This window comes from Ovis canadensis, chromosome 12, assembly GCF_042477335.2.
Source record: "Ovis canadensis isolate MfBH-ARS-UI-01 breed Bighorn chromosome 12, ARS-UI_OviCan_v2, whole genome shotgun sequence".
In the NCBI taxonomy this organism is placed as follows: domain Eukaryota; kingdom Metazoa; phylum Chordata; class Mammalia; order Artiodactyla; family Bovidae; genus Ovis; species Ovis canadensis.
This window is the reverse complement of record NC_091256.1, coordinates 44,457,263-44,475,271: the sequence shown is the minus strand read 5'-3', so window position 1 is coordinate 44,475,271 and position 18,009 is coordinate 44,457,263. Positions and strand designations below refer to the sequence as shown.

The following is an 18,009-nucleotide window of genomic DNA, read 5'->3' as shown; positions in this document are numbered from 1 at the left end:
GCAGAGCAAGGCCCTCTCTTCAATGAAGGCTGAGAGAGCTGAGGAAGCTGCAAAAGAAACGCCTGAAGCTTACAGAGAATGGTTTATGAAGCTCAGGAAAGGAAGCCATTTCCATAACATAAAAGTGCGAAGTGAAGCAGCAATTGCTGATGCAGAAGCTATAGCAAATTATCCAGAAGACCTAGCTAAGATAATTATAATGAAGGTGACTACACTAAACAACAGATTTTCAATGTAGAAAAAACAGTCTTCTTTGGAAGAAGACACCCTTTCATAGCTAGAGAAGAGAAGTCAATGACCTCACTTTAAAGGGCAAGCTGAATCTTTTGTTAGGGGGGATAATACAGGTAGTGACTTTTAAGTTGAAGCCAATGCTTACTTACCATTCTGAATATCTTAGGGCCCTTAGGAATTACGCTAAATCTACTCTGCCTGTACTCTGCCAATGAAATAATAAAGCCTGAGTGACTGGACATCTGTTCACAACACTGTTTTTACTAAATATTTTAAGCCCATTGTTTGAGACCTACTGCCTGGCACGTTACAGTCCATGAGGTCGCAAAGAGTGGGACACGACTGAAGAGACTTAGCATGCACGTATGCTCAGAAAAAAAGATTCTTTTCAAAGTATTTCTGCTCACTGACCATGCACCTTGTCACCCATGAGCTCTGATGGAGATGTACAAAATTAATGCCTGCTAACAACAACAACATCCATTCTGCAACCCATGAATTGAGGAGACATTTTGACTTTAAAGACTTATTATTTAAAAAAAAAACAAAACGTTTTATTTATTTGGCTGTGCCAGGACTTCGTTGCAGCATGTGGGATCTATTTCCCTGACCAAAGATTGAGTCTGCACCCCCAATATTGGGAGTGTGAAGGCCTAGCCACTGGACCACCAGGGAAGTACCTCAAGTCTTATTACTGAACAAATACATTTCATAAGATTACAGCTGCCACAGTGATTCTTCAGCTGGATCTGGGAAGTTATTTGAAAACCTTCTGGAAAAGATTCACCACTCTAGTTGCCATTAGAACATTCAAGATTTACGGAAAGGTCAACTATCAATAGTAACAGGAGTTTGGAAAAAGTTGATTCCAAACCTCATGAATGACATTGAGGGGTTCAAGACTTCAGTGCGGGAAGTAACTGCTGAGATAGTAGAAATAGCAAGAGAACTAGAATTAAAAGCGGAGCCTGAAGATGTGGTTAAACTGCTGCAATCTCATGATAAAACTATAATGAATAAGAAGTTTCTTACAAATGAGCAAAGAAAGCAGTTTCTTGAAATGGAATCTACTCCTGGTAAAGATGCTGTGAAGACTGTTGGCATGACAACAAAGGATCTAGAGCATTGCATAAACTTAGCTGATAAAGCAGCAGTAAGGTTTGAGAGACTGACTCTAGTACTGAAAGAAGTTCTGCTTTGGATAAGATGCAATCAAAGAGCACTGTGTGTTACAGAGAAATCACTCATGAAAGGAAGAGTCAATTGATGTGGCAAACTTCACTGCTGTGTTATTTTAAGAAACAGCCACAGCCATGCCAACTTCCAGCAACCACCTCCCTGGTCAGTCAGCAGCCATCAACACTGAGGCAAGATCCTGCATCTTTAATAAGATTATGACTCATAGAATGCTCAGATGATAGCTAGCAGTTTTTAGTAATAAAGCATTTTTTTGATCAAGGTATATACAAATTTTTTTAGACATAATGCTATCACACACCTAATAGACTACAATGTCATTTAAACATTAACTTTCGTATGCACTGGGAAACCAAAAAATTTGTGTGGCTGGCTTCTTACAATGCTACAGTGGTCTGGAACTGAATGCACAATATCTGTAAGGTATGTTTGTACTGGGCGGGGGCGGGGGGCAGGGGTATGGATTTTATAGCACTAAATGCCTATATTAGAAAAGAAAGGTCTCAAATGATCTCAGCTTTCACTGGAAGAAGTTAATAATGACAGTAGAAGTCAAACAGAAAACATTAACAATTGAAAAATTCAATTAAACCAAATTCAATTATATCAAATTTTAATGGATCTGGGGGGAAGATTCTTCCCATTTTCTCCACAGTATCTGCTCTACCTACAGAATATGCTGTCAGTTAATGGCGACTCCATTTTTCTAATTGTTTACATCAACTGTACAATTTTGGATTCATCCCTGACTCTTTTCTCTCTCTTAGTCCATATCCAGTCTAATCAGGAATATTACTGGCTCCATCTACAAGACATGTACAGATCCTATCATTTCTCACTACCTCTGCTATCACCCTGGTCCAAACCTCCATTATTTCTCACCTGGAGCTATTGCAACTACCATAACAACCTTCTAACTGGTCTCCCTCTTACCACTCCTGCCCACTCCCATCCTTAAGTCTTTGAACAAGAGTAACCAGAGGATTCTTTTAAACACGTAAGTCATTATCACCTCACTCCTCTGATCAAACCCCCTAAATCACTCCCTGTTTCACTTAAAAGCCAAAATTCTTACAGTGGCCTATTAAAGGTGATACATTCTGGTTCCCCATATGCTCTGACCTTTCACTGGCTCCAGCCACACTGACTTTTTTTCAAGGCTGTTCCTCAAATATGGCAAACAGGTTTTTGGTTTAAATCTTGCATTTAACTCTCTATCTGCCTGAAGAGCAATTTCTCCAGATATATCCATAAGGTCAGCATCTTCACCTTCTCCCTATCTTTGCTCCAATGTTGGCTTCTCAGTGAAGACTTCAGGAACAGCCTTTTTAAAGTGCCTTTCTCATGCACCACCACTAGCTCTCTGTATCCCATTCACATTTTTTCTCGTTAGAATTTATCACCCTCTATCGTTCTTTTTGTGTGTGCTGTCAGCTACCTCCAACCCCATTAAAGTGTAAGCTCTAGGAGGACAGAGACTGTGGTCTGTTTTATTAGTACTGTATCCCTAGACTGGGGCTCTCTGGTGGCTCAGTGGTAAAGAACTCACCTATAATGCAGGAGACGTGGGTTCGATACTTGGGTCGGGAAAAACCGTTGGAGAGGGAATGGCTACTCATTCCAGTATTCTTGTCCAGGAAATCCTATGGAAGGAGCCTGGCAGAAGGAGCCTGGCAGGCTACAGTCCATGGGGTTACAAAAGAGTTGAATACAACTTCATGACTAAACAACAATAAAACATCCCCATACTGTGGGGACTGTGTCTGGCACATGGGAGACATTCAATAAATAATTATAAAATAAATAAACTTAGGCTTACTTATCTGCTACATAGCTAGCCACCTGGAGATACAGTACCTGTTTCTAAAGTGTAGCATTTCACTATACTTTCTGAGTTTACAGTCATTTCTTAAACTTGGATATTTCACTACTTGCTTTTCCAAATCACTTAATTACTCTGATTAGGGGAAAAAAATACTTTTGGCAGATAAATTGTATTCCAGTTTCAACTCATGGTAAATGTTCTTTCCAGTCTTAATTCACAGTAAATGTTCTTTCTGTTGCTGTGGCATATTAATTAAACAATTTTCAACTACAAGGTATAACAATCTGCAGACTAGTTAACTATTAAACTTAATTTTACTATGAATAAGGCACAATAATGGCTTCAGTCTGGTATATGTAATACGCAAAAATTTGTTTTAAAAATTTCATCCTATATAATACAATTTCTGCCACTGTAACAGCACAGTGCTCATTCATAGATTGTGCTCCAAAATCATGAGCAATATGAGATGTTATTTTTAAATAATGAAATCAACTGAGTTTAACCTGAGGGACTGGATAGTCTGGCTTAACACTGATTTACAACAATGAAAAAGTCCTTTGGAACAAAACATTTGTCCCAGAAATTTTTGACAGACATACTGTGAGCAAGTATATAAGGAAATATTAGCTCACTATTAAGAAACGATTATACAATCTATAAAAGCATGAGTAGCTTCTCAATAGTTTCTTAATTTAAAATTCAAAGTAAACTTTATAGAGTTTTATTGAAACCCATTTCCTACTGTTTTCTCATGTTTTCAAACAGCTAATGTCAAATGAATGAAGGAGCTATTTAAATTCAAAATATATTTGTATTTATTTTTGGATGAAACTTATGTTGGTGGAAAACAAACCATCAATCAAGGCTTTAATGTTAATTCCTAATCATTGTGCTCAATATATATGTATATATTTTTAAGGATTTAAAACATACAACTCAAAAGTATTAATGATTAATGCTGGTTTGGCTACACAAGTATAAAGATTATATATGATATGCTATAGAATTATTTTTTTCATAAATTTTAAGTTAAATTTAAAAAACTAATTATGCTCTAGGAACAATTTTAAAGTGTTAGTACATTTAAGTATCAACTCTCCTTAGCTGAAACATTTTCTCTGCTAGAGTGATAAAAGTCCATCCAGTTGCCAGTACATTTGATATAGTCCTTAATATCAATGTGCAGATTAAAAAAAATTCAGTATAATATGTAATATCTGTATTTTAATTAAATAAATCAAATTCTTTAATTAATTCTAAATTAATTAAATTACTTTTACAAAGCTTTCCACCCTGTATTAATATAATTGATTTTATTCTTGTTCATCCAGTTAGGTCCCTTCTCTTCACTAGTGATTCTTTACTGGGAGAAGACCATCATGTCCTTATTCAGTTCTTAGAATCCTATTTTCAAACAAAAGAATTTTACATATATGCTAAATGCATACTGTACTTAATCACGGAGCATAGGTCTCAAAAGACATAGGATATGGAAAAATTTGAATTAAACAGGCAACAGAGATGGAATGCATAAAATGGAGTAAAAATGGAGACAGAAGGAAAGACAGCATTAATTTCTTTCCATGCCTCCTGGAGGTTGACCTGGCCATTATCATGTAACCAGGAAAAATAAATCCCTAGACTTGGCTATTATTACACACTCTGTCTTCTACCCAGTTACATTCTTTCATACCCAAAGTGCATATGTAATGGCACTGCAGGAATATTTCTGCTGAAAGTATAATACAGAGTGAGGAGGAAAAAAAAAGAGTCCATCAACTTTTCCAGCATTGTTTTTAGGAACAGGCATAATAAGCAGAAAGAAAATGTATTACTTTTAAACATGTATTTTAATTTGGAAGGGCAAAGAGACTTCCAGCATGCTTATATTATGAATTCTTATGTCTGAAGAAATGTTTAATTTATACCAGAATAAAGATTTTTGAATAAATTTAATAAATGCACAAAATCATATAAGGATATCATATCCAAATCTCAACTTATCTTCAAGTTTCAAGGTGATGTAAGTCTGTTCTGGAATTCTAACATCATTCACAAAAGTCTACAAGAGAAAAAAAAGATGTTAATATTTGAAGAATTATTGTATTTTAGACAAGCAAATATTCAAACCTTATACTGTATAGATCGAAAGGTGGCTAATAGAGCTTGTGTACCATCATAAAATGCATCTTGTAATAAATGATTTCATACTAAGCCCTTTATTACTATTACAAGTAACACACAAAGAACCAACTTGCAGTTCCTCTAAGTCTACTATGCTGCCAAGGCAAATTCAGGCATCTAAAAATGGTGCCAAGAAAAGATCCTACTTGAAGTTAGAAATTGTAAAGGGTCAAATATTTAGCTCTAGATATAATATCAGGGTCCACTGGACTCAATTTTAACTTTTCTGGACAGTTTTAATTATTGGTAAAGGGTTGAGGTTCTTCCTAGAAGTCTTTTAAAGAAGAAAAAGAAAATTTACTTAAAAAACTGAGTAAAACTCATTCTATTTTACAATTGCCATATGAGTCCTTTGGATGCTTTTAAGAACTTAAGATACATAACAAGACCCTTACATGAATCTAAGATACATTATAGAAGCATTATTTTTCCTGTATCTCAAAATACTGTTTCATCAACATCATCATCCCATAATTATTTCATTTTACCAATTATTTCTTACTGTGGAAATGACCAAAATAGTAACAGAAGAATAGAATTACCTAGAACACATACTAGGTATACTATTAAATTTTCTAGCAGGTGAGAAGAGGTGAAATTAATTTTCATAAAATATTTTAGTTAACATACACATCCAAAATAGTACATTTTAACAAATAATGAATATAAAAATTAAGAAGGAATTTTACATTCTTTCTTTTGTACCTGGTTTTTTAGACTAGTCACATTTCAAGTGCTCAATAGCCACACATGGATAGTGGGGTGAATATCAAACAGAGCTAGATGGATGATGCAATCATGAAATATTGTACAACCTTTCGGTTTCTTACTACATTATCCAAAATATTGCATCATTTTCCCAGGAAGATGTAAAAGACATCTGAAGACAGCACCTCTGCCCTTTTACAAAAAGCTATTAAACAGCAAAATTGAGAATTCAGCATTTTTTATTTAACATCCATAAAGGCAAAGAAGAAAATTTTAAACTGTTAAAAATCTTATAAATAATGCATTTTGATAATTCAAGAGCAAGAAAAAGCAGAAATAACAGTAAACTAGAACTAGCGAAAGATGTACTTGAAATCTGAGTCAGCATCTATAAAATGGATATATATCCCACAGAATGCATGACAACTGACGCATTCCTGGCTCTCAAAGAACAATACTCATTCTGTGTGTTACATATCTTTCAAAACCAGGAAAATATGGAATAAAAATTGTAGTTTGTCAGGTGGCACTAGGGGTAAAGAACTCACCTGCCAACGCAGGAGACAAAAGACATGTGGGTTTGATCCCTGAGTCGAGAAGATCCCCTGGAGAAGGAAATGGCAACCCACTCCAGTATTCTTGCCTGGAGAATCCCATGGACAGAGGAGCCTGACGGGTTACAGTCCATGGGCCACAAGAGTTGGACACGACTGAAGCGACTTACAACGCACACACACGTCTCATTTTTTAATAAAAGTTCTAGTTGTTCTCTCATCTTTTAATTCTTACTTGTGTAAACTATTTGTAAAAAGACTCAAAGGGTCCACTGGACACAAGATGGTAAATGGTGATGATTATTTTTCCTGACAAACTAGAAGTTAGTTAAAGACCTAGAATCCACTTGATTTATAAAACACAGAACAATATTATACTTAACTGCCTGGAATGCGGACATCGTATAAGTGCCCAATGCTTTCCTTTGATAAGCTGAAACTAAAACTTACTCTTTCTGTTTGAATCTTATTTTTCCTGTTCTTTATTTTATTGGATTTGAGATGGCCATCATACCTTGCTTGTGAAGGTTCCCTCCATAATGAATAAGTTTAGAATGTTAGAAAGTAAAATACATAAAGGGGTTGTGTTATTATGATCATATTCTCAAATTCCTTTCCATAGCTGGCACTTTGTAGTATGTCACAGAATACCAGTTTCTAAGTCTACCAAAAACAAACAAACAAAAATAGAAGCTGCAATCTTATTCCTGATATAAGGAGACAGCAGAATACTGCTAAACTCAAGATCACATATTAGTATGACTTATGAATAATCCTAAACAGTAAGCTTCTAACATGTTTCACGGAAAGGAGGAAAATTTAATTCAAAGAAAATTCAAAGGTTCAGGCATTTATAAACTCTAATTTCAGGCTCATTTCCAATATGCACATTTTAGAGTGTCTTAAGAATTATATTTTGAGTTTACCAACATATTCTATATTAATTACAAAAGAGAAAAGCTGAGGAGCATGATGAAGGAGAAAAGAATAAAAGAAAATATTAATTAACAGATGTCTGATATGCAGAAGATACACAGTATAAGAGAAATGCCTCAGCTCTAAACCAATTTTATTTAAAACCATCTCATCCTAAAATACCATATTTACTTAAAAGACCTAAGATGACCTATAAGATCTGCTCAAAGCTCACTGCTTAACTCTCTTAAATATTAAACCCTTATTGTTTTTGACAAATGTACTAGGAACTTTCCGAGATTAAAAAACATAATTTTAACATGCTAGCATTTATGACAGAAATATTCCCTAAGGTCTAAAAACAGGCTGAGGAAATATGAGCCAGACACAAAGTTTCATCTCACAAAATGTAATTGAGAACACCTGGGGAGCAAAAAGTCTTCTGATGGCTTAAAATTATAAAAGGGGAGAAAAATTTCAAAGAGCAAAAGGAAAAAAAATCATTTATATAAATCAACTATGAAGCATTTTAACAAATTAGATATGGAAAGAAAAACAGGTTTTTTTTCTTATGCCAACATCATTTGATCATACCTCTACCTGGTAGGCAGGACAGGTGAGGACAACGAGGCACACAGCATGAAGTAACAATCAAGATTTGAGTTCAGAAGTAGAACTACTGGGATTCAAAATCAGGTCTCTGAACTACAAATCCCACATTCACTGCACATCAAGAAAGCTTGGGTGATCAAGCCAAGTCAGCTCCCCAAACTCTGCCATCCAAACCACTACCCTTAGAGAAGCCAACTGATCCAGATAAACATCTGTTTAATTTAAATGTGAATATATTACATAACTGACAGTATGAAATCATATAATGACCAGGTACTGCAGTAATGCTCTGGGAAATCTGAAGGAAGTGGCCAGCAGCACAACACCTCAATCATGTTGCCAGCGAGTAAGGTGTCCTCTTCCTCCCTAACTACTTTCCTACTTGCTCATTCTGTGCTATACTGGTCTGATGCTGCAACATATACAGGGTGAAAGAGGACACAGCAAGGGCTGGGACACAGGGAGCTGAGGCAGAATGGGATGGGAGTGGTATGGCAAAAGCCAATGGTGGCTATCAGAGGTGCAGGTGCTCCAGAGCACTGAGGAAGCAGCAAGAACTGGAGGCAAACAAGGGCTCTCACAGAAAAGAGAAGCCTCAAGGAGCTTGCAGGGAAACAGCTCACTATCAAATTGCCAACATCCACTGGATCATGGAAAAAGCAAGAGAGTTCCAGAAAAACATCTATTTCTGCTTTATTGACTATGCTAAAGCCTTTGACTGTGTGGATCACAATAAACTGTGGAAAATTCTGAAAGAGATGGGAACACCAGACCACCTGACCTGCCTCTTGAGAAATCTGTATGCAGGCCAGGAAGCAACAGTTAGAACTGGACTTGGAACAACAGACTGGTTCCAAATAGGGAAAGGGGTATGTCAAGGCTGTATATTGTCACCCTGCTGATTTAACTTCTATGCAGAGTACATCATGAGAAACGCTGGGCTGGAAGAAACACAAGCTGGAATCAAGATTGCCAGGAGAAATATCAATAACCTCAGATATGCAGATGGTGATATGCACTTTCCCTTATGGCAGAAAGTGAAGAGGAACTAAAAAGCCTCTTGATGAAAGTAAAAGAGGAGAGTGAAAAAGTTGGCTTAAGGCTCAACATTCAGAAAACGAAGATCATGGCATCTGGTCCCATCACTTCATGGGAAATAGATGGAGAAACAGTGGAGACAGTGTCAGACTTTATTTTTGGGGGGCTCCAAAATCACTGCAGATGGTGACTGTAGCCATGAAATTAAAAGACACTTACTCCTTGGAAGAAAAGTTATGACCAACTTAGATAGCACATTCAAAAGCAGAGACATTACTTTGCCGACTAAGGTCCCTCTAGTCAAGGCTATGGTTTTTCCTGCGGTCGTGTATGGATGTGAGAGTTGGACTGTGAAGAAGGCAGAGCGCCAAAGAATTGATGCTTTTGAACTGTGGTGTTGGAGAAGACTCTTGAGTCCCTTGGACAGCAAGGAGGTCCAACCAGTCCATTCTGAAGGAGATCAACCCTGGGATTTCTTTGGAAGGAATGATGCTAAAGCTGAAACTCCAGTACTTTGGCCACCTCATGCGAGGAGTTGACTCACTGGAAAAGACTCTGATGCTGGGAGGGATTGTGGGCAAGAGGAGAAGGGGACGACAGAGGATGAGATGGCTGGATGGCATCACTGACTCGATGGACGTGAGCCTGAGTGAACTCCGGGAGTTGGTGATGGACAGGGAGGCCTGGCGTGCTGTGATTCATGGGGTCGCAAAGAGTCGGACATGACTGAGTGAGTGACTGAACTGAACTGAACTGAACATAAGCTACAGAAGCAGTTCCAGCTTCCTCAAGTGGAACAGCCTCATTTCTGGTAGTAATAACATTAAGTGTGGACCTAGGTAACTTGGAAGTGTATTTTAGGGTCGGGTGAAAGGAAGTAGAAGTGAAAGTAGTCACAGGTAGTTATTTATGAATTAAGTTGATAGTGCTTTAAAAAAAATTTAACTACATATGTATTCACTAACAAGTAGGTAGCCTACAGGATGCCAAACTTGTTTTAACTGCTTTTCTTATCATAACAACAGTAACTAACACTTGTGTATGTGTGTGTGTGTGTGCTCAGTCATGTCCAACTCTTTGTGACCCCATGGACTGGAGCCTACCAGGCTCCTCTGTCCATGGGATTCTGCAGGCAAGAATACTGGAGTGGGTTGCTGTTTTCTCCTCCAGAGGATCGTCCTAACTCAGGGATAGAATTTGCCGTCTCCTGCATTGGCAGGCAGATTCTTTACCACTGAATCACTGGGGAACTCCAGTAACTAACACTTACTGAATGCTTATTACATACTGTTCTAGGTGTTTAAAACTATTAACTTATTCACAGCAAACTGAGAGGAGTACTACTTTACTACTTCTATTTTTTAAAAATTGAGGAACAGAAAAATTAAGCGACGTGTCCAGCATCACACCACTAGTGAGAATTCAAGCTGGGCTCATACCACTACACTGCGCCTTCTCTGAAATTACTACTTTTAACCTGATGCTCACATTTCTAGAATTCTATGAATGTTAAGTTACCTAGGTCCATACTTAACGTTATTACTACCATAAATGAAGCTGTTCTGCTTAGGAAGCTGGAACTGTTTCTGTAGCTTATGTTAGTGGGCTGTTTCCCTGCAAGCTCCTTGAGGCTTCTCTTTTCTATGAGAGCCCTTGTTTGCCTCTAGTTCTTCCTGCTTCCTCCGTGCTCTGGAGCACCTGCACCTCTGATAGCCAAGTTTCTATGAATCAAATGCAGCATGACAGCTGGTAGCTCACAGACTTTGGCTACCTGAGTCCATTCTGGCATATTTCCTAGGCTATTCATCAGGGTAACAGTGCACTTATTATTTGTGTAATGTCTTAAAGTTCTCTAACAGACACATGCTCACATATATCGTCACACTTAATCTTCACAACACTACTATAAAGCAAGAACTATGGTGTCACTATCCTAAAAATGAAGGCAGGTAACTAAATTTTGTGTTGAGTCTTCACATTCATAAACTTCAACTCATTCAGTTCCTTTGCCCAGTCGTGTCTGACTCTTTGTGACCTCATGAACCACAACTCACTGCATTGGTACAACTCTGAATATATATGAGGAAATGGAATTTCAGAGGGTTTAAGTAATTTGTTCAATGTTATAATGCTCATAAGCTACAGATTGAGATTCAAATCTAGGTCCTGATTTCAAGTTCAAAATGAAGATGTAACTCTCTATGAGTTACTGTATTTCAGAAAATTACTGAATACAATCAAATTACAAGAAAGGTCAGCCTTGGTAAACTTAGAAGTTAATATTTCACCTGATTTTTTATAACCTACATCAATAATTTTTATATTTGGTCACAATGTTTTAAAAGACTAAAACACGAATGTAATTCTCACTTACTATTTTCCAAGATATATTGTAAAGACACCTAAGGTGAGTGCTGTGGTCAAGATGAAATTTTCTAGTTTTAAAAGCAGAATATAACATTTTAAAAACATTCCACATATGGAAGTGGATTAAACATTTCTCTATAAAGTCTTTCATATAGAAAATTCATTCAATTCCATTCAAAAAGATTTACTGGGTTCAGGCACTGTACAGAGCCTTGTGCGAGGCACTGTGGTGTGTTTACCGAAGCAAAAGGCCCATGAACTGTTCAGAAGAACACAAAGTCTAGCACGGTGGCAGATATTCACAAGTAGATTATTAAACCTTGCATAAGCAAGGCTGATAAAGCACCTAAGACAGAGATTAAAACAGAAGTCTGCAGCTGTGGACAAGGAAGAGAATAACTGTAAACAGCACCTCAGAATCCAAATTGCGTACTTACATGCCCTGTGTTAGAACAATTTCTACCTCATCTGCCTATTTCCTCTGTCTTAATCATTCAACATGTTAACTACATCAATGACTTAATATTCTTCAATACCTTTTTTTGCTGCCTTCAGGAGGATGTGGAATGTATGGTAAAAACCACCACAATATTGTAAAGTAATCTGCCTCCAATTAAAATTTAAAAAGAAAGAAAGAAAATACGACATATGACAAGGCACATGCAAGAATGACTAGGCTGCAGAAAATCTAACAAATTATTTGCAGAAGGAGACAGCATCGTAGGAAAACTACTATTTTGGAGGCATGGTAAGGAAAACGTGATGGACCATAAATCTGGAAAAGTGGGTGACGCCGAATATGAGGTGTTTCAGTTCAAACATGAGGAATTAACACTTAATTATTTATGTGTCATAGGAAACAAAGAAAGGTGTGAATAAAACTAAGAGAAAAATATGCTTCCAAAAATGTATCTCAATGAATAAACATAAAAGTCCTTCAGGAGCAGGCCAATTCAGAAAAGAAAAAAAAGTACCATATTTGCCAAATTTCTGCATATTTTTCCACATAATGTTTAATGGTATATTTTGAAAAGCAGTACCAATTAGAAGAAGTATAGACACATTTAATTCTGTGAAATTCTTTCAAAGAATTTCAAAGCACAGATCTCAACAAAATTATATTTTTGTTACTAAAGCCATGAGAAAACTGAGAAGAAATAAGATAAATTATTCAACATCTCAGCATTCTCTTACTCTGTAGCTACTTACATTCTGCCAATGTGGAAAAATCAATTGAAGAATTAGGGGAAAAAATTCACTGTAATAACACAAAAATGTTCAATGTAGGAGTGCAAAGAAGCAGCAACAGACACTAGAGTCTAGACAACACACCACACTTGTTAAGGTGAACGAATGTGTTTCACTTCTTTTTACTCTAACATAGAAGATTCTTCAACGACCTAACACTGAACCATATTTGCATCTTTCTTCTTTCGCCTAAAGTTAACCCACAACACGCATGACGATTATGTCTCTCAAAGACTGCTTTTCTGAATTCTTACTATCATGACTTACCACTCTTTTCTCACACATAAATTCAAGTTATTCAGTAAAGACAAGCCTTCCTCTTACTTCCTTCAAGAAGCCTTTTTTTTTTTTAACCATTAGATAATAACAACCAACAACCATCTGAATTCCTTTAAGTATTAACCACCAAGAGGGTTTCTTGGGAACACAAGTCACATTCATATTCTAGCATAAGGTCCTCAAAGTGCTATGTACCTAGTAAGCACTTAAAAGCAGGTGCATACTAAAGAAGAGGAAATAAAACACAAACAGGATTTTGTGTTTTTATCTGACTTCTTACATTATTAAACAAAAATTCAAATAAGACAAAAAGCAAACTCTTAACTTACCCCATTTAGACTGCCCAAATCTTTCACCAAATGTTCATCAGTAGAGGCATCATAATTGATTACAGCATGTTGCTTATCCACACTACGAGACTGAAAGAAAAAATTTTAAGTTAAAAAAAGAAACGCAAGAAAATGCCAGAATAAATAACCAAAACAATGATTTTTGGCTAAATACTTTAATAAGATTGTAAATATAGGAAAATACCAAAGTAAAACTAGATTAAATGAGATTTAAACTGTTACTATCCAATAGAAATTTGGCATCACTTTTCAAAGAGGAAAGCTGCCACAATTTTAAGACATTCTTTTCTACCAAACTCACACGTTCTACTTTTGAGAATTTAAATCAGCTGACTGTGTTGAATGTATCAAATGACCATACTTTTTAAAAAATAATATGAAACTCTTAAATGGAAATCATGTACAACTTCATAAGTTATGTACCTCACTGCAAGAAAAACCACCATACAGGATTTTCATCTTTCATGTGATATGTTCCTGAATATAAAAGTATCCTCCCTTAGAATATGGGATCTAAACTCATGGGAGGGTTCTAAGAAAGAGAAAGTTAAAAAAAATGAAAGGAATTAGAATGGCAAACAGATTTATGAAAATTGCTCTTGAGTCTCTTTTAAAGTACACACACACACTCTTTCTCTTAGAGCTTAGTGAGTTATCTATAGATGAAAGTAACTCAGAGATGAACTATAAGCCTTTGGAAATTTGCACCCAAAGGAAATAACAGTACACCCACATGAAGAAATAATCTGAGAACCACTGAATATGAACTCAACAACCATTTACTACTGGGTTATTATGTTATCCTTGGAATATTGAAAGCAAAGGAACCATCCAAAATGGGGAGGAGGTATCATTTTCAGTTTTCAGTCCAGCATGTGCAAGTCACTGACATAACGGACATAGGTTTGAGTGGGCTCCGGGAGTTGTGATGGACAGGGAAGCCTGGCATGCTGCAGTCCATGGGGTTGCAAAGAGTCAGACACAACTGAGCAACTGAACTGATGCACACAGTTTGGAAGTCATTAAGTCTAACTGCTTATATCAATTCTGATCTCTAATCCTAGTGGTTTAAAGCAGCAGTCCCCAACTTTTCTGGCACCAGGAACTGGTTTTGAGAAAGATAGTTTTTCCATGACCAGAGGGAGAGTGTGGTTTCAGGACGATTCAAGGGCACTCATTTCTTGTGTTAATGTTAATCTGTATTTGCAGCCACTCCCCACTGGAGCTAGAGCTAGCATCACTGCCTGGGTTCCACCCCAGATCATCAGGCATTAGATTCTCAAAAGGAGAACACACTCTATTACAGATCCCTCACACGCACAGTTCATAGTAGGGTTCCAGCTCCTATAAGAATCTAATGCTGCTACTGATTTGACAGGAGGTGGAGCTCAGGTAGTAACACCAGCGATAGGAAGCATCTGTAAATACGGATAAAGGTTCGCTGGCCTGCCACTCACCTCCTCCAATGTGGCCAGGTTCCTAGAAGGCCATGGACTGGTAGCAGTCTGTGGTCTGGGAGTTGAGGACCCCTGGTTTAAAGTACAGATTCTGGAGTCAAAAAGAACTGGTTGCCAACTGCCTATTGTGGAACCTTGGTAAAATTACTCATCTTCGTATTAATCATTCTATCAAAAAGTTCACCTAGCTCATATTTTTGTGTGTGTGTGATGACTAAACACATGGGAGACATTTGTAAAGGTAATACTGCCCTGCTTGAGAAGTCCTCAATCCTCTTACTGGCTAAGTTAAAAGACACCAAATCTTTAATACAGTACACAGGGTCTGCCAAGATCTGGTGTCTTCTAATGCCTAAGGCTTTCTCTCTCTAAATGCTTGTGTTCACATCCTATATACAAACTACAAGGAACTATTAAAAACAGACACCGAATGCCATTCTATCTTCAATGCCACACACTCAACCACATTCTAACTTTCCAGAAACCACTTATTCATCTTTTAAGATAATTCAGCTCAAGCCATCTCCTCTAAGAAGTCTTTCCAGATTCCTCATCCCCACATTTTCTCACAGGCAGAAGTGACCAATCTCTTTTTTGTGTACCCCACACCAACTCCCAACACTGTCTTGTGTTATACTTACTTATTTACATACACATCTCCTTCTACTAGAGCTACACCCTAAGGACAGAGGAACCCCATCTGTACACACAATGATACCTCAGCACTCAGCATGTGTGCTAAGTCGGCTTCAGTCATGTCCGACTATGTGCAGCCCCAAGGATTGTAGCCTTCCAGGCTCCTCTGTCTATGGGATTCTTCAGGCAAGAATACTAGAGTAGGTTGCCATTCTCTTCTCCAAGGGATCTTTCTGACTCAGGGATTGAACCCAGGTCACCTGATTCCTTACTGTCTGAACCACCAGGGAAACACCAGCATGCAGCGTAGGGCCTACCTAGAATATGTTTTAAAAGGTTTGATGGAAAGAAAATCCACGCTATTTGGCCAATCTCATTTCATAAATGATGGAGGTAGAGAAGTTTTCTTATATATAAAATTTATAAAGTATAGAAGTTACAGGTGCTTCCCTGGTGGCTCAGAGACCTTGGTTCGATCCCTGGGTCAGAAAGATCCCCTGGAGAAGGAAATAGCAATCCACTCCAGTATTCTTGCCTGGAGAATCCCATGGACGGAGGAGCCTGGTGGGCTACAGTCCATGGGGTCGCAAAGAGTCGGACATGACTGAGCGACTTCACTTCAACTTCATAGAAGTTACAAAGTTCAGGCCAAATTTTAAGAAGCCGACAAACAAGATGGCTTGAAACAACACAACACACCAAAACAAAACAATTCTGGCTCTCAGATAATTATAAAACTAGAAAATTTTGGAAAATAAGAGTATCAAGATGAAGCAATAATACTTTTCTTAAAAAGAAATACTTCCTTTCATGCAATAAACAAATAAGAAAAAGCCTGCCATTGAATAAAGTCAAAACATAAAAAACAATTTCAGGCCAGGCACAACAAAAAAGCATCAGAGACTCACACTGACTAATCTGTAACTAAAAACCAACATATGAAATGGTACAAATGACTACTCGATATATGTCATACATGCTTTGGGTACGAAACAGCTATTGATCCACATTATTATTTTTCTCACTAAAATCTAAGACAGCAAAAAAGACAGAGAAATACATGGAAAACATGCTAAGAAAAAACTAAAAAGAGAAAAGACTGACACTGTATGTCACCATCACTTAAAAAATTTAAAACATATTGTAGTTGAAAGGTTCTTTAAACATCCAGTTGCATTTTTTAAATCACAGTAATAGTGATTTATCCTTTGCTATCCTTTGCTCCAAAGAATAGATGAAAATTAGTAAACTATGAGCTTCAAAATATATTTCATCATTAATACATCATATAAAATTATTAAATAGTGAATCAAATATAATTTTATTATATTTACTATTATGCATTGGAAAAAATGTTTAATTAATATGATGATGATTCTCCAAACAGAGAAAACTTCATGCATTTGGGGCAATTAAAAAATTTTATGAAGATAAAAATCAGAATTTTGAAAACTCTTTTCAAAAGGCAACTCATTTGCATACAGAGGAATCTAATACATTATAATAAAACCCAGTCACTAAATCTTTCTAAATCTTAATTTTATCATTTGCAAAGTGCAGGTAATTACATCTTTCAAAAATTGTTGAGGAACAACTGAAACAACATAAATGAATAATGATAACAAGAGAAAGTGTTATTCAACGGCATAGTGCTTTTAATAGTAATACTGTCTGTCACTCAAAGCAAAGCAAATATAATCTTTATCCTTAATTATACTTTATACCTTGCATTCATGGCTCTTTAAGATTTGTTTTACATAACATGTCTTAGGGAACATAGTATAATCATCCTTCAAGACAAGCACAGCAAATTAATTTGTTAAAGGCTTCCAAGATTAAGTGGTAGAAACAGAATTGTTCATTTCAAAATCACCTACTCATTAACATCCAAGCACACTTTCTTCTTAAGGACCACATGTTTTATACTACCTTTTTTGGAGTGAGATGAACCCCCCTCAAAAAAAAAACCAACCAAACATTTTTTTGGTCATAATTAACAACAACAACAACAACAAAATTAACTGTAACCAAACAGATCATATAACCTCATGGGATCATTTGGTCCCTTTTTGCAGTAGGTTTTAAGCTACGTTGTCATCAAAGTATTGTTGCGAGTAAATCTAATTACAGGTAAGAAACTGTTGCAACTATCTAGCAGAGATTCTAAAACCTAGCAACTAACCAGTTATTTCCTGTAGGTTAAAAATGAAGGGTTTTTAAACCATAGATGCTAATTAGGCTAACAAAATCTGAAAAGATCTTTTACTCATTAAAAAGCAATCAAATAGTACTACTTTTATTTCTAATAATTTCAATTAAGAAACCAACTGATCTAACCAATGCAGAAACATTTATGTAATATCTTAAGATGAAAACATAACTTCATAAACTCAAGAGCTCTC

The 18,009-nt window shown here is 36.6% G+C and overlaps 1 protein-coding gene across 22 annotated transcripts in view; it reads right to left on the bottom strand.

Annotated features, from left to right (window-relative positions):
• The window catches only part of CEP170 (centrosomal protein 170), a 137,125-nt gene that overhangs the window by 74,257 nt on the left and 44,859 nt on the right, over nucleotides 1-18,009 (bottom strand). For all 22 annotated transcript variants that reach the window (XM_069545523.1, XM_069545529.1, XM_069545525.1 and 19 more), the window contains exons 3-4: nucleotides 13,494-13,583; nucleotides 5,243-5,321 (exon numbers count right to left, since the gene is read on the bottom strand). In XM_069545523.1, the coding sequence (XP_069401624.1) occupies nucleotides 5,243-5,321; nucleotides 13,494-13,583 (169 nt within the window). The remainder of the gene's footprint in view (nucleotides 1-5,242; nucleotides 5,322-13,493; nucleotides 13,584-18,009) is intronic.